We start from the raw sequence: 24311 nt of genomic DNA on the forward strand, positions 1-24311 counted from the left end.
AGTTTGGCTGCACAAATCATTCTCTTGTTATCGGGTTATGAACATGATTGCTTTTGAAACATTATTATAAAATTGATGAATGGGCATTCACAAACAACCATGCCGTAGCAGGACTAGAACCTGGGATTCGTTGAGTTGCAGCGCTATTTGCTAACCAATCAGCCACAGAGTCCGGATCGCCTTTATTATATAACTTGGGTCCAATCAGCGACTAGTGGCGATTTGTCCAGATCGATGGGCAAATTTCTGATGGAGTTTCCGGTCAGTTGTGATAAACACACATTCTCCTTGGCCTTGAGTTTTTTCTTCTTTTTTTTAAAAAAAAAAATACTATTTGTATTCACCATTACATAACTTGGGGCAATCAGTGACAAGTGGTGGTTTGCCAAGATTGATGAGTGCTACCGGATGGGAGCTAGCCAAACTTTGAAAATAATAATAATAATAATTATTATTATTATTATATTTGAAATTCCTCTGTCTGTTGCTTCCCAAAAATGGGTACACAATGACATGTTTACCTTAGCGAACGAAAGCCTTGGAAATTCTGAATAAAACTAGCCCCATTGGCATTTATCGTGTTATTACAACTTTTTAAAACCCCGTCCTTAGGGAATTTTCATGCATGACGAATATTTCATCATCTGCCTCGAAAGGGTTAAATTATTGTTTCATTTACTTCAATTCGGATGCAACATTTTAAATCCATGTATACTCTATGAAACAAGAAAGTAAAATATATATTTTTTTTTTCGCCTTTGATATTTCTTTTCTCCCCAAACTCAACTAGAATCAATCACATTATGATGCATGCAAGATATGATGACATCATGTCTACTTTCGGGAACAAGATGGACCAGCCACCTTTCGGTGGAATAAGGAACGTTTGTAAACCTTGCTGGAGGTTATCATGCACCAACGGTTGCAATTTGATTCTATTTGCGACATATACCAAAAAAAAATAGGCATTACCTTATATGAGGTCGCTATGCATGAAAGGGTTAAACAAATGTGCCACCTGCTGATTTCATTGCCAAATACTAATAATCCTTTGCGCAACAGCCCTGAAGGGCTTGGCTTACCTACCGAGTGCCGGTCTTCCTCCCACGCTTTCCTTCGTCACCTCTAAGCGTGGAGATCTGCAACCAGTATTGGAATAGTCGGGAGGTCAGCCCAACGTATCTCCAGCTGTTATAGTAGGTTTCCGGGAACGGATTATGCTTACTCATTCGAAGCTCCCCAATTTCCTCACGATGGTGGGTTGCCACCGGCCCTATACGTAGGCCGAATAAATTCCGACCAGAGCCGGATTCGAACATACGCCTTAACCCACTCGGCTACGGAGGAGGATGCCAAATACTAGGGCTGCTGAAAATACCACTATGGTACTGGTAAAACTGAAATATTGGTACTTCTGGAAATTTTACAATTCCCATCAGTGGCAGCACCAAGAGGGAACACCCTGCAGTCAAGCAGCAGTCTACACCCTTAACCTCTGCCCCAGCAAACCAGATAAAATACTCTTAAGCCCAAATAGGATTTACTTACAATTGAATTGTTGTTTTAAATCCACTTTATGCACAGATATGCTAATAGGTAATGGATCTACAGTTTATAAAGTAGACTCCGAACCACTGTGGCGTGTGCCTCCTACAGATATTGAACCCGGGACTCCTTGATTAGGAGACGACGACGTTACCACTATGCCATTGGAGATAGCCACATTTACGTCAGGTAAAGTTCCCCATGCATATAGCATAGTGTCATAAAGGCACATTAGGGAATGTGGGAGTAGGGTGCCCTACATTCTCAATCTCGGCCATTTTTTGTTTTGGAGGTGATATGATCTGCAACCTGGTCTCTGGCCACCTATTACCACCCGTTGCCCTAGGCACCCGTTGCGAACCCCAGAGCTGCTTTATGCAGTACAAGGATGAAAAAATTCCAACCTAAGATCACCCACCCCAAGAATGAAACCCGGCTCTCCCACGTGGCAGTTAGATACCAACTAGACCACAGCGGCACATTTACATATGGCATTTAGATGAAATAAATACTGGTTTGGCCTGCTAATTTCTTTTTCCGGCCCTGTCAATGACTCCAAGTAATTTGATATATTGATAGTTCTCAGTATGCAATGAATACAGAAATTCGGTATCTATTCAACACCAAACAGCCCTACCATATGATTATTTTGTTTTCAACTACAATTCAGGACATACCCATCTTGTGAAATGTAATTCAAGACAAAGAAGTGTGGTAATATGCATGCAAAACAATACTTTACGCGCGCGCGCACACACGCACGCACACACACACACACACACGCACACACACACACACACACACACACACACACAAAAAAACGATCAAAACTTTTTTTGTGTACAATGCTGAAGTCATGTGGGTACTGATTACAAAACATAAATAGGCAGAGTTCGGTATATTCCAGTTACTTTGCTCCCACAATCAATGCTCTTTATTAAAGTTACTATGTCAAACCGTAAGAACATTCAAGTGTTCACACAACACACCTGTTTTTTGTAGTGCATGGTCTCCCAGCAATCAAGCATGTGTAGTTGTGAATTTATCTATGCAATTCAAGGGAAGCACTGCAATACTCTTACATTACTCGTGTAATTTTCTTAATAAAGTATTATTAACATAAGTACACAAAAATAACACGTTATTAGCACAAGTACCAAAAAGCAGCATGCTACAAATGCAAATACCGAAAAAAAATGTTACTAACAAAAGTACTGAAAAGTAACATGCTACAAATGCAGTACCAAAAAAGAATCTTACTAATACAAGTACCAAAAAGTAACATACTACAAATGCAAGTACTGAAAATATAGCATGTTACTAATACAAGTTCTGAAAAAGTAACATGCAAATGCAGTACCAAGATGATAACGTGTTACTAATACAAGCATTGAAAAAGTAACATGCTACAAATGCAGTACCAAGAAAATAACATGTTACTAAGACAAGTACTGAAAAAGTAACATGATACAAATGCAAGTACTGAAAAAAATAGCATGTTACTAATAAAAGTACAATAACATGCTACAAATCTAGTACCAAGAAAATAACATGTTACTAATACAGTACTGAAAAAGTAACATGTTACAAATGCAGTACCAAGAAAATAGCATGTTACTAATACAAGTACCAAAAACGTGGCATGCTACAAATGCAAGTACTCAAAAAATAACATGTTACTAATACAAGTACCGAGAAGGTAACATGCTACAAATGCAAGTACTGAAAAAATTGCATGTTACTAATACAAGTACCAAAATAGTGACATGCTACAAATGCAAGTTCCAAAAAAAAAAAAGAACATGTTACTAACACCAGTACCGAAATAGTAGCATGACACAAATGCAAGTACTGAAAAATATAACGTAACATGTTACTAACACAAGTACAGAAAAAGTAACATGCTACACATCTTACATTACTCTGTAAACAGGTAAAAACACATAGTTGGCTATATGATGGTGAAGAGTTACTCACATAAAGGTCTTTAAAATAAAGGGTATCTCACAGGAACAATTTTATATATATATATATATATATATATATATATATATATATATATATATATATATATATATATAAATGCCAATATTAAAATTGACAAAAAAATACACAGTTTTGGTGCAATTTAAACTGTTACCAATGGTTCAGGCTAAATAGTCACAAATGCAATTGATAGGTTTGATTCAGGTCCTGTAAAATTCCAATTAATGGTAAAGCCATAGTTATCATTTTTACTGCAGCTCATGCATAAACTGTTATTACGTTTTTATCCTATTTTAGTGTGTTTCGATGTGATTTATAAAAGGCAAAAAAAAAAAAAAAGTAAAGGTAAAGTGCTTAGCACCATGCCATGAAGGCGTATAGGAGGTGTGGGGGTAACACCCCACACTTTCTTGATCGAGTCATGAGTGGGGGTGATGTGATCAGCATCACGCCCCTGACCACCTTTACCCCCCAGGGTTTCCCACAGGTACCCATGTCATTCGACGCTGGGTGGGCGCCAGGGCCGCTTCCGACGTTAGAAAAGTTCCCGGATTTGAACCGGCCGGGGATTGAACCCGGGACCTTGAGCATGGTAGTCAGACGCGTTACCGACTGAGCCACCGCGGCGTTCGATGTGATTTATACAGCTAAAAAACTAACACTACAGGTATCAGTTATTATTGGTTTGATATTAATTTACTGTCAATCAACCAATAAATCGGAATACTTAATTAATAAAAGGGAAGTGGTTATGATCAAAAAATTTAAAAAAAATATATATATAGTAGCCAGTAATTGGTTACAAATTACATGTCAATAGGGCCAAAATGAAGAAAAACAATAAACGATCATATTTATTTGTACGAACATTTATTTAAAGCAATATTACTACACACTGCTTGCTGTACCATTTTACACTGAATTGCTGTGAAAAATGCATGGAGAAAAATCATGTAAACAATTACAAGAAGTCCGCAGACAATTTTTATGAAATTAAATTTGTTTATGTAATTTCACATTTCAGATTATTAATAAAAATCAGTATTCTTAATAAAAAAATAATCAGGTAATTTTGTTCCTGCATGTTTATAAGACACTTAATATGATGAATATATCAATCTATTTCTGCACCACATGCTTGTCACGCTTAACAATTAGTACATCATTAGCCCCATCTAGTTGGCTGCACTTTTTGACTCGCTTTGACACTCTCTGCACCGAAGCGTCTAGTTGGTTGCACGGTGCAACACCGTGTCGTCTAGTTCGTTGATTTGGAGTCAAGTAGTGTATATGGTGTCTGCACCATCTGCACCACGTTCTGGGTCGGTATAAGTATGGTGTATGGTCACATGGTGCATGCTAACTTATCAAATGACCGTTTAAAGCAGCAGACAGGACTGAACTTGAACACCACTTTCTGTCTAGTTGGTGGAACGTCATCTCCTTGCACCACCCTGACATTGGATACACCTGCACTGCAGAGAGTGTCAAAAAGTGCAGCCAACTAGACGGGGCTATTATCTCAACTAGTACTCATCTCCCCGTTACAAGAAAAAGCATGGTAGGCATGAGAACATGCATGTCCCGCACTTCTTCTACCACACAGGCACTAGCTTAAGAATTGTGAAAAGATTTTGCATTTTCATGAATATAATGCTACAGTGAGAAACAATTAATCTACTTTTACTAGCAAACAACTACACCTGCATTAGGAAACAAAACAGAAAATTGCAGACATTGATATATCCACTTATATATACCTAGTCATATCATAAATTCTGTTACAAAGTTTAGACAGGGATGGCAACACTGGTTGGCAAGGTCAGACCACAATGTTGAATCAAACAACAACCAGTGTCATTGTGTGTTTGGCTGTGGTAGCGGAAAGGTGAATTTCACTGCAAGTCGAATGGAGTGGGGTGTATACGAGAACTGTGTGGTAGTAATCGCAGTGCACAAAGTTGGCAAATAACCATCGGACATTTTCAACACCCATCAACAGATACTGTGACACAGGGACAATTAAGGACCGCCCCACGAAAGGTAGACCTCGCAGCCTGAGAAGCCAGAAGCTCATGAAAGCAGTGGCGGCGTGGATTCGACAAAATCCTGTCAGCAAATACTTCTGTGAACATGGGTGTGAAAACATCTGCAAAAGTGTACCAAGCGACAGTGTTGGAGAAACTTGTGAAATTGTTGACCTGCACTATGTTCAACAATGAGCCGTGGAGCTTCCAGCAGGGCTGAACACTAGACCACGAGGCGAAGACCACACAGGAGTGGCTTCAGAAGAATCTGCCTGATTTCATTGCTCTAGATGATTGGCACTCCAGCAGCCCTGACCTCAGCCCTTTGGACTACAGGTTGTGGTCCATTTTGGAGGGCATGGTCTGTAGGAAGAGGCATCCAAACCTTGCGTGCTGCGATCGATGACTGACCTCAGAGACTTCGGGTCTGTGTGAAGGCCAGAGGTAACCATTTTGAAAAGTGATTGGTGCTCTGTGTTGGCAAAACCTGTACCTTTGTAACATCCAAATACTAATACATTAGCTTGCTCACTGTGCCTGTAGTTCATTATTAACTTTGTAACAGAATTTATGATGGGAGTTTCTCCGGATGGAACTTTTCGAGAACACATTTTTCAAACCTTCCACAATGTAATAAAAAAAAAAAACATTAACTGAATGTCACAGAGATGAAATAAATCCCCCCGAATGACAGGGCTTTTAGTGGAGATTGTACCTCCCAAAAATGAAAGTTAAAGGAAAAAGAAAATCAAAATTTTACACAAAATTTGGTATTTGGCATGCCTCTATAGACACTACAGTAGACTAAAGTGAATGTAACACAGTGGTACAATCCTACAACCATGCAAAGTTGCATTGAAAATAAGCTGATACTTCTTGGGGGGATTCTGGAAAATTGCTTCTAGTATTTTTTTTAAAAAACCCTAATTTTCTGGTAATTTTGAAATTTGAATGTTTCCAGCTTTATCCCTAATTGGCATACATTGTGAACAAGTGTGCAAATATTTGTGCAAAAAGCAATTGTTGAAGTGTAAAAATGCCATTTATAAGGACAATTTTGAACTACATTTGTTAACACTAGTAACAATGGATATATTGAAGAAGAGCTTTTGTCAGGATATTAGCCAAGTGATTTCCGGTTAGGTTCCGAGCTTTCGTCACACTCATCTTCAGGGATTGAATCCTGAAGCTCAGAAAGCATATCCTGAAATCACCTGGTTGATATCCCAAGAAAACTTCTTCAACATTCGCCACCAGGTGAATGGATATATTCCTTTGCGATTCAAGTATGTCATACATTCAAAAAAACACAAAAAAGAACTGAAATATCATGTGAAGTTTTCAAGAAATCGTGTGTTAATTGCTGCCAAGTGATTCTGGAAAGACGGTTATCCCTGCCATCCAGAGCACAATACATGCAGTGGGAATACATATTCCCGGCTGTCCACTAAAGGTTAAATGGAAACACATGAAGGTATACAGTACGGAACAAAGAAATTGATGAATTACATACCTTCTAAATCATAACCAAGGAACTGAAACATCTGCTATGAAACTTTCACATATACACCTGTAAAAAAGAGAAAGTTGCCATAAGATTGTCTGAGTGCATTAAATGGAAAACATTCTTTCAGATTTTTTTTTTAAAAAAAGTACTTCTGGAAAAATGGAAATTATAAACTACATGTCAAGAATGTACCCGTTTGATATGCTATGCTTGAAATATTTTTAATTTAACTTCTGTAATGTTATTGTCTCTGTATGTGGTAAGTCGTTTTCATAAAAATCAATGAAGGTGTGAAGATATTTTATATATCTAATCTTATATTTTTCGAGAGCCAGAGTGGTCTAGTCGGTAGAATGTCTTACTGCCATAAAAGAAAGGGGGGACTCCCAAAATATGCCCTCCTCCATACACGTACTTTCGGATTGCCCCACTTTTGTTTGTTTCATCCTTAATTTTCCTTTTTTGTTTTGTTTCTTTGCAGTATTTCACTGTGACATTGGAACGGAGACCCAAATCTGTTCGGTTTTCTTGAACAAATTTGGTTTTACAACATTCTAGGAGGAGACACGTAAGATTAAAATAAAGATTGGTAATAGTAGGAGGTAAATGTGTGTTAGTGGTTAGCATTAATAATATTTATGAATAAATATATAAAAATTACATGAAGTGTGTAATTGGTTGGGTAATGTTTTGTTAGGATAGGTTATATTGTGTGTTGTGTGCATAAGTGTTTATGAATGTGATGAGAGGTAGTCATTAACACGATTCTATGAATGTTAAGCAGGGTCGTTAGAGTATGTAATGTTTTAGACAGTGAGGTATTATTATTGGCTTTGAGGTGTAAGTATTAATACAAAGAATGAAGAAGGAATATGAAAGAACGAGTGGTGCTTGATGCAAGGATACTTGCGGGTGACCAGCAAGAGTTGGTCAGACTGGGATGAACATCGGTACAGTGGTTGGTACTCCGGACATCATTAGGAAGGAGAGAAGGAGGGAGAGATTTTCTGGGAAGTATTGGATCTTTAGTATGTTTGGTACTAGAAATATGGAGAATTGTCAAGAATTAGTGAGAGGAGTATGCACTGTTTAGTGACAAGAATAAAGAAGATTGAAGAGGGTGAAAGATTACAGTCTTTTAAAAAAAAAAAATCTGGGTTTGCATTTGGTTAGTTTCTGGGTCAATTCTTTGAAGTGCTATCCTTTGCCCTTCTCTGGGGAGGCATGGGGGACGTATCCTTCTTCTTTCTGCCGCAGCACTGTCTAGTGTAGTTCTATGAGAAGTTCCGCTTCATCATCCTCTGGGTGATCTTAGTCCGAAGAGAGATGTCCTCTTGTTGTTGTTCAGTTTGTCGAAGGTGGATTCTTTGTGATCTTCTGGGGTATTGTAGTGCCACCCTAAATTTAGTTTTTATTATTATATATTTTTGGCTTTTCATTTTCTTTTATCATTTAGAAGTTTCCATTTCCTTCAAAGTCGCACCCAGTCCCTTGCTTGGCATGGCGAGAGGGAGAACCGCACACCTTAGGCAAGTCACACTGGCTAGGGTGTTCTTTTTTCTTCCTTTTTTGTGTATTAGAGAGTGAGTGAGTATGTGTGTATGTGTGCGCGTACATGCTTGCGAGCAGAGCCACTGGGAAAGGCTCATAAACAGACATCACTGCAAGAACACGGGGGAAGTTTTGGCATCTTTGGTGAAGGACAAGACACATCGAGATAGAGGTGAAAGGAGTGAGGGTGTATGTTAGAAGGTGTGGAAAAACTTTGTGTATGTGCGTACATGGATACAGGGCAGTGCTTTGGAGGAGACAAGAAGGTGAAATGCGATTGGTGTGCAGGTGGCAAATGTGAGTGGGAGATAGAGGTCGATACCACTCCATCTTGGCTGAGATGACTAAGGGAGTTCCGAGGGTCGAAGACTGTGAACATCAACCAGCCTAGAGGAAGGTAATTCACCACCCCTTTATCCCCTCCAACAACAGATCACAACCCCCCTCCCCCATCATCTAAAGGAAGAACAGTGCATGAGTGAGGAATGGAAGTGATTCTATGTACGGTGCACCACATAAGAATCAAAAGGTAGGGATCCCACTAAACTTTACTTATGGACTACCTCCATGAGCGTGAACAATGTGTTGTTCTATCAGGTACCTCATCTAACTTTCTTCCAGTTTTGTCTGGAGTTCCCCAGGGGAGTGTCTTAGGGCCGCTCCTATTCCTTCTGTACATGGATGACCTCCCTGAAAAACTGTCCTCCCTCCTATCAATATACTTTTGTTTGCGGATGACTGTAAACTCTTTAAGGAGATCTCATCGCATCATGACATGATGATTCTTCAAAATGCTCTCACAGAACTTGTTAAGTGGTGTCGTCAGTGGAATTTAGAACTAAACCCTCAGAAATGCTCTTTCCTTACTTATTCCCTAAAAAAGAACAAAGTGCTGTCTACTTATTCTAAAGGCAAAGGTAAAGTGTTCCCCTGTGCATAGCACCACGCCATGAAGGCGTATAGCGGGTGTGGGGGTAACGCCCCACACTTTCTTGATCCGGTCGTGAGTGGGGGTGATGTGATCAGCATCACGCCCCTGACCGCCTTTACCCCCCAGGGTTTCCCCCAGGTACCCATGTTATTCGACGCTGGGTAGGCGCCGGGGCCGCTTCCACCGTTAGAAAAGTTCCCGGATTTGAACCGGCCGGGGATCGAACCCGGGACCTTGAGCATGGTAGTCAGACGCGTTACCGACTGAGCCACCGCGGCCACTCTACTTATTCTATTGAAAATAATCCAATCCAAAACGTTTCCACCCAAAAGGACCTAGGTATTATCATGGATGAAAAACTCACTTTTAATAATCATATTATAGCTACCACTAAAAAAGCCATGCGCCTTCTCGGTCTTCTATACAGATTTAGCGAAATTCAAAATCCATCATCTCTTGCTTTATTCTTTAAATCTCTCATCTCGCCCATCCTTGAATACTGTTCCCCAATTTGGGCAATGGCCTCAAAAACCAATCTCACCAGAATAGATTCTGTTCTCAGTTTCTTTCTTGCAATTGTTCGCCATAGAATACCTTCCTTTCGACATGTATCTAAATCAGACACCATGGCTGCTCTGAATATTCACTCTCCATCCTTTTGCCGTGATCTAGTAGCTGTCATGAAATTTTTATACAAGATAATAAATGGCAAAATCAGAACAGATCTCCTAATCAGTGAATTCACACTTAGGGTACCCCAAAAGCAAACGCGCAACCTGCAATTCTTCCACAACCCAACCACTAAGCTATCCCTTCTACAACGCTCCTTGTTTTACAGGCTCCCAGAAATCTACAACAAACTTCCCCTGAATGTAGATATTTTCCTTCCAGAACGTAATTTCTGTATATTACTGACCAACAACATGTAAATCTATCCCATCTTGTTATTGTCTTTATCTTTTGTTATTTTTTGTTACTACTTTATGTTGTTTCAGTGTAAAATGGCCAAATAGACTGTATCTGAAACTTTGAGTAAATAAATAAATAAGAAAACATAAGTTACATAAGAGTTACTTATTTTTGTGTTGTATGTGCTATGCCGGGTTATTGTATATATTTTTTTTATTATCAATAATAATCTATTTACATGCAAAATTCAAGTTCTCTACAAATTGTCCCCCCGTGTATATTACATTCCGGTGGTAGGGGTTGAATGGGAAGGTGAGTGATGTCAGATTTGAAGAAGGGAAGTTCCTTTTTCGACACCAGGTTTGTTAAGTTATTTAGTAATGTGAAGTGGTCGGGGTTCCTTATTAATTGGTACGTGTTGAAATGTGGTAGCTTTGGTCTTAAATCTTCGATTTGTTTGTTCGATGTGTGGTAAAAGAAGGCTTTATGTTCCAGTGTGGCCGTCTCGGTATTACATTTCAGGCATTTATCAGTCTGTCTGAGGCTGTACTTTTGAAAGTGTTGACGGTAGGGACCGTGTCCCGGCAGGAAATGTACGAGACCTCTCTTGGGGTGAAAATGATCCATCGATAGTTGATCTTTTATGGTTGGCAGGAAGCTGTGAAGTCTTCTTCTTGTGTAGCTTGTGTCCATTCTTGTTGCCAGGCGCTAAACAAGTGCTGGTGAATTTCTGGTATGGTGGCAGGGCATTTGCTATCTTCTCCATTTCTAAAGTAATATTTTGATGCTCTAGGTTTAATAACAATTTCAAAAGGCTGTAGGCCTGCAATTATCAGAAGAGCCAGAGCTGAAGCTGTTCTAAATGCACCAGTGAGGCTAAGTACCACTTTGCGTTGTGAACATCTCAATCTGTTTTTAATGTACTGTTTACTAGTTTCCTTTGCCATAGGGGGAGCCATAGGAGATAATAGCATTATATATGGTAATGAGATACATTTTTATGTGTGACAGTAGAAGGTTTGTAGTTTGCGGCACCCAATGTGGCTATACTGTTTATTGTTGTTTCCGCCTGGGTTGTTGCCAGGGCTATGTGTCTGTTGAAAAACATCTTCTCTTGAAGAGTAATACCAAGGTATTTAGCTTCTTGTACTCTTTTTAAGTTTTTCCTCTAAGTTTGATTTGAGGGTTTCTTTGTAAATTCCCCATAAGGTTAATGTAATGCATCTTTTCCACAGCTATGAGTTTGTCATGGTCACACCAGTCGGATAGCATATTAAATTTCCCTTCTTGAGTTACCGAAAGTGAACATGATAATGTCATCCATGTAAGCTATGATCTGATCTATGTCTCGATAATCTTCTCATTTTTTAAATTTTTTACAGCTATGTGAAAGTTACATTTTGCAACGAACAACTTTTTTAAAAAAAGTTCTGTAGTAAAAAATTCATCCCTAAGCAAGTGAATCGAGTATGGGCAATGCAATCAGCTGCTTCAACAGATCGTCATTTTTCGGTGCCTATGCATCAAAATGAAGGGGAAACCCACATAGAGCCAAAGCAGAGATGTAATATTTTTAACATTGTTCAGGTTTTGACAATGATCAAGGGAGTGAAGTTATACACATGGCCATTGGCGACGATTGAGTTCCAAAAACCAAGGGGAGGGGGGGGGGTAAAGTGCCAAAACTGAGGGGGGTAAAGACAGTATATTTCCCATTGTAAATAAGGTTTAGTATAGTGTGGGGGCAAAAGTGCCGAAAAGCGGGGGGCAATTGCCCCCGTAATTGCTGCCACTGCACATGGCAATACAGAGGAACTTGTGCAGGCACAAGGGAAGAGGAAGCAAGAGGAATAAACAAAACATTGTCCACTTTAGTTTGAGAGTTTGCTGCAGTTCTTCTCATCTTGGGTGATCTGTAGTTTTGCAAATTTTACCAGGAAAATTACAGAATGAATAAATGTACCAACAAGGACAGAGTTAGTAACTAATAGTTCCTCTCTCTCTGTCTATTCTGTTGTATAGCCAACATTTCTTTATCAGCAGAAGTTTGTTTCTTTGTTTTTAAAGTCCACTTCATGTTCAAATATGCTAATAGGATACCTGGGACCCCTTGATTACAAGGCGACAGTGTTTTCAGAAAGCCATCGAGCATACTTATTAGTTAAAGAAAATATGTGCCTTTGTCAGGTCCGAACAAACAAAAAATCAGATGCTCACAATGCAGTGGCATTGCTACCTTTGCCAATGCAGAAAACTTGCAAAGAATAATACAAGAACAAAAATGCTAAATAAACTGTAAATCAAATTACACACCATTTCTTAAAACTGTGATTATGACATTGAAAAAAAAAAATGTTCACCGTTTACACGAGACAGAGATCAGAAATTTGAGTCAGGAAAGTCATTGCAACATTGATTACAGTTTCTGGACTGATGAACAACTGTACACCCTTGAAAATCTTTACTGTTTTTGTTTTTATTTAACTGACAGATCTCAGTGTTCAATGTAACAAAAAAAGTTGTTTCAAAATATGGAAACCAAAAATAACAGAGACATTTAGCCTTAAAGTGAGACCCAAAATTCGTTCAATTCCTGATGTTTTGGAAAATGTTGTTATAATGAAATACCATTGAATGCACACATCAATTTTAAATATATGAAATTTCGAACAGTATTAAATCCAACATTCCTAACCTAAGAAAAATCAGCATCAAGCCCGACAACGTAAAATTACTTTCACCATTAAATCTAATGCTTCCAACCAAATCTAAATGTAAATCAATGGCAAGAAATCAGGGGTGATTCCTCCATGTAGGAAGTGAGTAACTTTCTACAGTTCATTTGTACTTATTTCGAGTTCTCTACTTTTTAGGAGTTTATTGAGTTTTTGCAATGTACGTACAATTGACTAGATTAGCTACTGTCAAGAGTTGACCGCTTTCGCATGCACCAGCAGCAGCTCAAAGACAATGATCACAGGCTTTCTGCCATTAGCTGAGGAAACTCGGCGGTCATTCTACAGATAGATGGGTGAGGGGTGGAAGGGAGGGGCAGCGAGGTTGCGAAGATCGACGAAGATTGAGGAACCAGCAAGTTTTTCCTCAATCAGCATGCCAACCACAGCAAAATGGTGCTAAACCAAGCACAGTTTGATATTTGTTGACACTTAGCACCCTGATTCTGGAATAATGGTAAAATCTACCATAATCTGCAAACGCCAATCTCTGGGAGAGGGAAATCGAACTCAATGGAATATGCTTTCAGGAAATAGAAATAATATTATGTCCAAATCTTATTTCTACTTCACCAGTGGACATGTTTCAAACAAAAGGGAGTATGCCGATCCACCAACAAGCTTCTTTACAACCATGCCACGATCCATCCTCTATAATTTCTTCATCCTGCCTGATTTAGTTAGTCAGAAGATTTTTTGGTAAAAAATCGGTAGAAAGTTGGAGGTCTATGATGAACCCATGTTGTTTGTGGCACAATTTTAAACAATTTTGGGGGAAAATTTACACTATTACATAACTGTTAAGGATATGTAACGCAAGTTCAAAACTCTAGAAAAGTACATCCAGAATAAAAATTATCCGAAAAATGTAATTAATAAAAAATCCTAGCACAATTTAGGGTATGATTTAACAATATGGGGAGTTCATTCGATTACTTTCAAACTTGAGATACTCACTAACTTTGGCTTCCTAATGATGAATCTCAAGATAAAATTTGGCGCTGGCGAATAGAAATTGCAAAATTATTACTATTACATAACTGTTAAGGATATGTAACGCAAGTTCAAAACTCTAGAAAAGTACATCCAGAATAAAAATTATCCGAAAAATGTAATTAATAAAAAATCCTAGCACAATTTAGGGTATGATTTAACAATATGGGGAGTTCATTCGATTACTTTCAAACTTGAGATACTCACTAACTTTGGCTTCCTAATGATGAATCTCAAGATAAAATTTGGCGCTGGCGAATAGAAATTGCAAAATTATGTGTAATTATTAACGGTATGATTGTCGATACACTATTATGGTAGCCATATTTGATGATGTGAACAATTGAAGATCTGTATTCGTTACGCTGTATACAGCATTGCGACATTGTTAATTTGTCACTTGAAGATCATTGATCGTAGTTGGAAATTATTGATAGTGGAAGAATGGAGGAGAAATGAGTGAAAAGATCGTTAATGAAAAGGTGTCTTGAATTACGAACAGACCGGACTTTGGAATTCTTTAAACTTGCTGGAATATTGTGCAATCCGCTAACGTGCGAGGAGAATGACAACACTGACAATGAGGATGTGGAGAGAGAAGAGGTTGTGGAATGCGGCTTCAAATAGAGGTAAGTTTGGCAATGGTGCAGTTCCTAGTGTGTTATGCCGAAAGTTATATGCAACTGGTTGCATGGAGACTTTATTTGTATGTGAGAAAATGGCATCTTGGATAGTGTCTATTGTATGTTTGTTGAACGAATCATTGACGGTAAGGATAGGTTGCATTAATTTTCAGTAACGGAAATATCTCCAATTTGTTTCAAATTCGGTATACTTGCTACTTTTGGTATCATAATCATGAATGTGGAGTTGAAATTGGGGTGTGGATTGTATGTTTGTTCAACGAATCATTGACGGTAAGGATAGGCTACACTAATTTTCAATAACGGAAATATCTTCAATTTGTTTCAAATTCGGTATACATACTAATTTTGGTCTTGTAATCATGAATGTGCAGTTGCAATTTGGCTCTCATTTGGGGGCAGGTGACTCTGGCTAATTTCTGTGCCCTTAAAAAGGGGCTCTATAGTAAAAGCTGGGTAGCCGGAGCATAGCACAGCATAGCAGAGGCGGGTCCACGGTAGCGGTAGGTCCGCAATATCTTAACTTCAAATGGCTATACATTCGTAAATACTTCTTTCTGCGCTCCACATTATTGTTCAGGGGTGTATATATTGTTGAAACAGAAAATTTTCTGATAAATAATGAGCAATTGTGCCGATCGCAGACAACTTAATTTCAGTTATTTTGCAATTTGTACACGTGAGTGCCACATTTTAACTGCAGATTCGTGATTAGGAGGGACAAAATTAGCAAGTATATCGAATTTGAAACAAATTGGAGAAACTCCCGGTATTGTAAAATTGCTCCCAATTTAGAAACATTTAGCATAATTTCGAACAGTGGCATGACCAATGGGAGGTTGATGGGGGTTATACCGCTCCTTTGGCTCAGCATTCCTACAAAAAACATCAAAAAATAGGAAAAGATGGCAAATGAGGGCACACTACCTCAAAAAGTGCACGTAATCCCACTCTTTTGAAAATCATGGGCACAACACTGATTTCGAAGTTGAAGCAGCACTTTTTGTTATTGTTAATCCACTCAACGACGAAGGGAGAAGAAAATCGAGATTCTTGAAAAATCTGAAATATTGTTAATGCTATTTTCGTTGGTTTTTATAGGTTCACATCTAAATATTTCATAGTTCAAAGTGAGGAGCAATGGCTCCTTGCCATACCTTGAACATGTGCCTGCAACTAAGATTCTAAATGCAAAAGATAGTACAAGCGATACATGTGAATGTAATTCAATGTATTTTTCAAACTTTCCTCGGTTTACAATAACTTCTTCCTACACTCTGAAAAAGTCACGGGTCGCCACTGCAAGAAATATACATTCATGACCTTGAATTCAGCAGACAGAAATTATATTTGTGAACGTGTCAGAAGCCATATGACCAGCATTTGTTCAATTCATTGTATCATGGAGCACTTTTATTTTAAAAAAAAACAATATATAACTGCATGCACATATTGAAACCTAACACTCCAACCCAATAAAAAATTTAAAACTACTACAACCTATGATAACATTGTGATAAATATTATCACATAAAACCATCCATCACTTTGCTATAGCACACCATAATTTTTTACTTTACTTTTGGAGAGATCAAAGCCAATTAGCCAAAAAAAAAGTTGTTTTAACTACTACACAACCATGTTCTGGTAACGGTTCCGATTGTTTTATGATTTCCCCTAGCACAAAGACTAATTATCTTAGAATTTTGGAAATCATTGTCACACGAAATTTGAACCTTCCTTAAAGTAATGAGCATTGTTTGGACTCGAAAAAAGTTATTTATGTTGAAAAAAACAACTTGAAAATTACCTTATGCACTTCTCATGGACAATATATTCTCCATCGACAACTGACAGTAAATATTTTAGAAGCGTGGGAATGAATGTAGAAGTAAATTGGAACCTTAGTAGAATGCATTTAGGGACTTTATTGTAATGCTAAGGGAACCTAACCTAACCACAATAGCATATATTGAACAAAAGGTACTACTTTACTATACCTGAGACACCTGGGAATAATTTCATTCGCACTTTTTTACATTGCTAATGTACTATTCTGCATTCCGGAACACTTACTTAGGTGAAATAATGAATTTCTAACGAAAATAATGTCTATTTCTTACATTAACGAGTACTTACTGTTGTTTCTTATTTCCCACAAACCATCCATGGGTAGCCCCAAAAACCATTGACGTTAGTCCAAAAAATTCACGATAGCCCCACAAACCATCACGGGGACGAGGTATGCCTACTAGGTTAGGTTAGGCCTGTTAGGTTTGGTTCCATTAGCACTCCTTTCGTTCAATTTAGCATATACGGACAATACGAGAGCGTATTGTGCTCTCATGCAGGAAGCAAATGGCGGCAGCAGCAATAGCGCGTCGGAAATAGATTTTCGAACAAAACCACATGCATTCGCATTAAAATGAATCAAAATTACATCCCCGAACATCAACAATGCTACAGAAAATGATTTGCGTAAGTACTTTCTCCTGTACATTTGAAGAAATCTGTCAGGTATAGTAAAGTGTTACCGAACAAAATATTAAGTGATCGCTAAAACTCCACAATATGTGTTAACAGACCTAAATCGATATTGAATCATGTAAAAATTGCATTCGTAGCATGATGAAATTGCAATAAAACAAAAGGAACTTGGGCCCTCAAATATACTATTAAAATTTCTCATGCGTATCAAAACAAATTTGGGTAAAACTATCAAAGCTGGGAATACGATTTCTTCAAATTTACAGGAGAAAGTACTTACGGAATTAAGTTTGTGTGTAATTTCGGAAGTTCGTAGAAGTGTTTTCTCGCATTTTTCAATGTATTTGGCTGCCAATTCATGTTTTTTTTTCTATATAATAATGTCCATCCGATGCACGAAAGCTGTTGCTTGCATTTCCACCCACGTACTTGCACCGGATGTTGCGAGCATCTGATGATGAAATCCCCGGTAAGTGTTTCCAAACACACAGTTTTTTCACTATATTGCCCAACCTATAGCAACCTAACCTTACCATGATGGTTTTTGGGCTATTCGTGGATGATTATACTATCCCGTAGGGTTTTGGGGGCTATGAGTGAATGGTTTTCATGGCTATGTGGGAATTTTTCTCTTAAGAAGATTGAAACACTGCTTTGCCGTTTGAAACACAACGCTGGTCAAGATTTGACTGCCATTTTGCATGTTCAGGAAGCGAGAAAAGAACGAACAATAATTACTCGATAGGTCGACAATAGATACTAATTTCGCTACTACTTTACTATAGGGGTGACACCTAAAAATAATTTATATCTCACTTTTTTATATTGCTAACGTACTATTCTGCATTGCGGAACATTTCTTTAGTTGAAATAATGAATTTCTAATGAAAATAATGTCTATCTCTTACATTTACGAGTACTTACTGTTACTTGTTATTTCGATTCTGTAACACACATTATGGCGATAGCGTACTGGTTCATCTAACATTGTGAGTGTGTTTTGTCGATTTATGCAGTGTTGCAACCTTGTTCACCGGAAAATACCTACTTTCGTGCTCAGATTTGAAATTATGCTAATACCTAGCAAACCATTGACGTTAGTCCCACAAGCCATTCACGTTAGCCCCACAAACCATTTTCCGTAAGGTTAGGTTAGGCAAGCATAGTATAAAAAAAATTTTTAAAAATTAAAAATACTTGACACTATCATGTTATAGTGAAAACACGGCGAGTTTGAAACACTGGCTGCGGGGTTTACATCATCTAACACAAGGAACATTGTGCTCTTGTGCAGAAAGCAAATGACGGCAGCAGAAACAGCGTGTCTGACAGACATTTTCGCAGAAAACAACATGCATTTCCATTAAAATGTATCAAAACTACATTCACGAACTTCCACAACGCTACAGAAAATAATGATGTAAGTACTTTTTCCTGTAAAAAGTAAGAAATCCGTCACCCCTATAGTAAAGTGTTACCCTAATTTCGTTAAAAAACAAAAAGCAAAATCCTTTCTTAAACAATCTTTCCCAATGAAGAATAAGTAAGTAAGAAAGTAAACAATTACAGAATAAATGAGTTTCAGTTTTGATAGTTTTATCCAAAATTTGACCATTTCAAGTGCAAGGAGATAGTTGTTTGTGTTAAAAAAATATTACGTTCTGTGAATTTTACTGTGATCACTAAAAATGGATGTCTCTTGGATAAGAGGTACATTTCGAAACAACGCATTTTATTACAAAGAACAAAGACCTCTCATATTTCACACTTACAAATGAGATAGGCTATCCAAAGGGCTTTGAAAAGAAAAGGTCAGATATGGGTTGGAAATCAGAAAGAACATATAAAGATTTCCTTTCTGGCACTGCATTATGTTCTCTCTCTCCGATATACAAATGACGTAAGATTTTAAGAAACCGCTAATTGTCAGGGTCCCTTCTTCAACATACAAAACACAAATTATATTTTGTTTATAGTTATATGCTTCCTCAGCGATCATCCACAAACAAGTTAAGTTTGTCTTTCCTTTCTTTGTCAGTGGTTTATGCGACACACTAACAAATACTAAAGCACATACCATTCTGTAAAATTCATTCACATAAGCATACTTCCTCAACATATTCTCATAACTATTGTAAACCTTGTTACATTTTATCCTGGAGAGAAATTATAGCATGGTATCGTCCACATTCTATTCAAAATTTAGAAAGACACTTAGGTTTTAAAAAATGAGAAAAACAAACAAACTAAACATGTACAGTAATGAGAGGGGTTTCCCCTTTTACAAATCAAAAACATTACACCTAATGATTAGGTAAGGTAAGATAGCTCATGCTGATTAATAATAAAAAATTACATGAAACACTTCTCATGGTTATCCCCAGGATTCTGCACAAATGTGATTTGTGAAATATCTAAAACAATCCTAAAATCCGGAGCTGATTATTTCCAGAACTCGTGATTCTACAGAGCCGGTTTCACTTATCGTACACTTCTCAAACACCTTTGTGTCGTATTCTCTTTGTTTGTCAGCATTTGTCAAGCCCACTTTTCGTCTTCTGACGTCCTGCTAATTATTTTGTTGTTAGGGTAGCTAACTTTGGTATACATCTATTATCATAAATAATTTCCTTTTTCATCAAGCCCCGAGAAGTTGCAATGCATTTACGCTAGAGCCGTAAACCTAATATATCTAACCAAACTACGAATGATATCTATATTTACGTCGGAAGACGAAGGGTGGGGCTTGACACTAAAGGTGTATGAAAAGTGTGCAGTAATTCTACATATCAATGATTCACTAATCAATTCAATATAAAAACTCTGTAATATCGAACGAACATTAATATGGATTTGAAAACTAAAATACAGTTTTGGAACTTAACTTTATTACCTGTGTGTTGCCTTTTTCCTTTGTCGTCTGTCAGAAGTTGGTTTGGTACGTAGCAATGTAGCATTCTTTTCAGTGTCCTGTTTCTCTTTTAATAAACCATCATCAACAAATTTTATTGGCAGCTTTACATTTTCTTTCAAATATAGCTTAGGGAAGTGGGGTATACGTATATTTTTAAATCATAAACATCCTCGATTCGTGGGGGCTCCCTAATCGCATAAGAGCGCAAGGTTGTCCGATAGGGGAAACCCAAGGGGCAAGGGAGGGCACACCAACCTGGAACATGGATGTCAACAAAAAAGTTATGTCACCCATGTATTTAATTTTATTGAAAGTAATTTATGTTAATAATCACAAGGAGGTTGTCAGAACATAATAAATTTATATATCATACAGATGGCCAAGTTCATTAAATTTCTCGGTGCCACCAAAGAGATCGGAATCTCTGCGCAAGCTTGTGCACAATTCCGCATGTCTGCAACAAAACAAGTGACATGTTCTCTGCGCCAATGCCAATGGTAGCATTAGTAATTTTGAAAAATGTTTAATTATGATTATACTTATTTGTTTGTAATAGTTTCAAACATAATTATGCATTTTTTATATATGAAGGATATTCAAGGAAGTTAAACTTGCAGGTATTTATCCATGTCATCGTTGTTTAGTTGGCGTAGCGCTTGTAGCTGTCAGTATACATAAAAAAATGCAAGAATGCGGTCGATTTTTATTGAGTAAATGATCTTAACAGACCCGTATATTTTTCTTCTTTGTTTATTCTTGGGCGAGACACATAAATCGGTGATTTGTATACAAGTAATGCCTGTAATATTCTGCTAAAATGCAAAGAAAAATTGTTAGGTAGGCCTCCTATATTAAGAGTTTACGAATGCTGTGAAATTGTATGATTACTGAATCTACCACGCATTGTAATTCACTTTGTAATAACTAATTGTGTTGTTGCACATATTCTAGGTATGGAGTCAAACTTAGAACACACATCGGTACCGTTGACCCTCTGTACCCCCTAGAGAAAGTGAAATATTTTGAATGGTAGATGAAGATTTTGTTGTTTATGAACGTTTTCAGTTGATTTCAGCTCGCGGAAATGTGTTATTGTGAATTTAAGTACGTATGTTACCTTAGCGTGTTATTTTACCGTGAAGAACAGTCCAACGACTTCACGCAAGTGAATTTAGCACCCAAAATGACATTCCACAACAGCAACTATAATTTTAAGTAGGTTAGGATTGTTAGGTTTGGTACCAATTGTTATTATCGACTTGTTCTTTCACTATTTGAATGTGCATACGATGGGTTGTAATAATAAAAAGCGCCGAAAGCACTCCGAAATAGTAGGTTTTTGATTACGCAGGTCATACTTTGTGATGGAATATCTCCGTTATTTGTGTTTTCCACGTGCTGGAACCAATTTTATATTACGTAAAACATCAAAATCTGTCGATTAATACAAATTTCAGCGTAATTCTCGAGGGGGTACGGTAGTTAAACTGCCCCCACATACCATGTAAGAAAGATATAGGCCAAGTAGAAACATATTTTGGTTGGCACAAAATTTATTTTGGTAATATAGAGCATTAATGTGTTCAGATAAACTGTAGAACGTTGCTTTCGTTTTAAAAAAAAAACATTATTTCTTATTTTTAAAATTGTAATTACATTATGCAATACAAAACAATGAAATTGTTCTATGCACCATCAGACCCTCCCCCCTCTCCAAACCCTGCATACACAAATATTCGTACTGCAGTTGTCTTAACCAGAACTGTTTTGTTCGTGTAACTGATTCAAAGCTAACGGTTCCAATTGTTTTTATGATTTCTCCTAGCACAAAGACTAATTATTGTAGAATTTTGGAAACAATTGTCACATAAAGTTTGAGGTACCAGTTAGATATACCGGAAACACATTTAAGTCATTTATCTTGAAATAAAATTCATTTCTACTTACCTCATATGCATAGCGGAACATTTTTCAACTATGGATTACTTTTTTCAATGAAAAAAGCTTTATTTTTAACATTATAAGTATTTATTGGTCTTTGCTAATTGGCGGCCAAATTTTGACACACGTTGTCTATCATCAGCTGATATGCAGTGTTTTCAAACTTATGAACCGATAAATGCCGCACAAACTATTCACAAAAGGTTTTTAAGCAAAAATTGATCCACAAACCATTCACGGAAGGTTAGGTTCAGTTAGGTTAGGCAAACATAGAAAATTGAATTGGAAAAACAAAACTGCTCACATGTCATCTTGTAAAACTACCGCGTGGTTGTTACACTAACTATTATTAACCGAAAAATGATTGTTTTTAATCCACAAACCATTCACAGAAGGTTAGGTTAGGCAAACATAGAAAATTAAATTGGAAAAAAAAAATGCTCACACGTCATCTTGTAAAACTACCGTGTGGTTGCTACATTGACAGGGGGTTACGTAATCGAACGCACGGAACATTTGATTCACGTAGTCGACGGTAATGGTGGCACAAGCTATCGTTCAACGGAAATACATGAATGTCGAAAAATACCTTATTTACAGGCCGAATAACTTGCACAATTCGAAAAAACACTTTTCCCAGCTTCAGAAAGTCCACAAGAACTAAATTCCGTAAGTACTTTCTCATCTTTTCTCCTGTAAGTTTCAACAAATGTGTTTCCGGTATATCTGATCGTTACCAAATTTGAACCTTCCTTAATGTAATGAGCTCTGTTTGGACTCAAAAAACAGTTATTTATGTTGAAAAAAAACAACTTGAAAATTACCTTACGCATGTCTCATGGACAAGATATTCTCTGTCGACAAGCGACAGTAAATATTGTAGAAGCGTGGAAATGAATGTAGAAGTAAATTGGAACCTTGGTAGAAAGCATTTAGTGACTTTTATGTTAATGCTAAGGGAACCAAACCTAACCTGCCTAACCTAACCTAATCATGAAAGCATATATTGAACAAAACCTTAAGTAATCGCTAAAACTCCGCAGTTTGTGTTAACAGACGTACATTGAAATCAAACCATGTAAAAATTGCATTCTTAGCATGATGAAATCGCAATAAAACAAAAGGAACTTGGGCCGATTCGATTACTGTTTCATGCACAGAGTCCGTAGATTGGTACCTCCTGCAACAAATGTTCCTCCTGTGGCAAAATTCACTTCCTGCGACAAGTTACGTTATTTATTTATCTGTTGTATTAAGTTATTACCAAAACGTTACTATGTAGTACATTTAATAAAATTGTTACAGTATAGGGAATAGACAATACAGTAGTATTTCTGGTAACAGTTAGATATAGTGAAAACACATTTCTTGAAATTTACAGGAGATATGACGGGAAAGTACTTACTGAATTGAGTTCCTGTGGACCTTTGGAAGCAAGGAATAGTGTTTTTTCCATTCCTGCAACTTATTCGGCAGGTAAATAATGTCATATTCGACATTGATGTTTCTCCTTTGCACGATAGTTCATGCCACCATTACCGTCGACTACATGAATCAAATGTTCTGTGCGTTCGAATATGTAGCAACAACACGGTAGTTTTACCAGATAACGTGCGAGTGGTTTTTTTTATCCAATTTAATTTTCTGTTTGCCTAACCTAACCTAACCTTCCGTGAATGGTTTGTGGATCAATTTTTGCTTAAAAACCTTTTGTGAATAGTTTGTGCGGCATTTTTCGGTTCATAAATTTGGAAACACTGCATGTCAGCTAACAATAGACAACGTGAGTCAAGATTTGCCAGCCATATTGTGTGTAACGACAGCAAATTAGCAACGACCAATAGATACTTGTAATGTTAAAAATTACGCTTTTTTCAGTGAAAAAAACATAATCCCAAGTTGAGAAATGTTTCGCTATGCATATAAGGTAAGTACAAATGTAAATAATTCAGAAATAAGCGAGTTAAATGTCTTTTCACTATATCTAACTAGTACCGTTTTTCTAATAACAACATAGTTAAAATGATGCACATCCAGGAAGAAATCGCCGAAAAATGACTTGCGATGGAAGCAAGCATGAATTTTTTTTTATATCTATTTCTTTGCAAACGTACAAGAATATTAATTATTATTTAATTCAA

At 37.3% G+C, this 24311-nt stretch overlaps 2 protein-coding genes across 11 annotated transcripts in view; one reads left to right on the forward strand and one right to left on the reverse strand.

Annotated features, from left to right (window-relative positions):
* LOC145981621 (ATP-dependent DNA/RNA helicase DHX36-like) overlaps positions 1-19817 on the reverse strand; it is a 92318-nt gene extending 72501 nt beyond the window's left edge. For 3 of the 7 annotated variants that reach the window (XM_083114996.1, XM_083115001.1, XM_083114999.1), the window contains exons 1-2: positions 19672-19817; positions 7072-7128 (exon numbers count right to left, since the gene is read on the reverse strand). In XM_083114996.1, coding sequence (XP_082971122.1) covers positions 7072-7102 — 31 coding nt within the window. In that variant the 5' untranslated portion in view covers positions 7103-7128; positions 19672-19817. Of the gene's footprint in view, positions 1-7071; positions 7135-19087; positions 19117-19392; positions 19509-19671 lie in introns of those variants that run through there. The other 4 variants (XM_083114997.1, XM_083115000.1, XM_083114998.1 and 1 more) reach the window with 4 other exon arrangements.
* Positions 19818-20689: 872 nt separating this feature from the next.
* LOC145981585 (glycosyltransferase 8 domain-containing protein 1-like) overlaps positions 20690-24311 on the forward strand; it is a 104613-nt gene continuing 100991 nt past the window's right edge. For 3 of the 4 annotated variants that reach the window (XR_014440973.1, XM_083114940.1, XM_083114943.1), the window contains exon 1: positions 20690-20846. The gene's annotated coding sequence lies outside the window, so the exon portion shown is untranslated. Of the gene's footprint in view, positions 20847-20970; positions 21067-24311 lie in introns of those variants that run through there. The other variant, XM_083114941.1, reaches the window with a different exon arrangement.

Source organism: Lepisma saccharinum, chromosome 29, assembly GCF_977018435.1.
Source record: "Lepisma saccharinum chromosome 29, izLepSacc3.1, whole genome shotgun sequence".
Taxonomy (NCBI): domain Eukaryota; kingdom Metazoa; phylum Arthropoda; class Insecta; order Zygentoma; family Lepismatidae; genus Lepisma; species Lepisma saccharinum.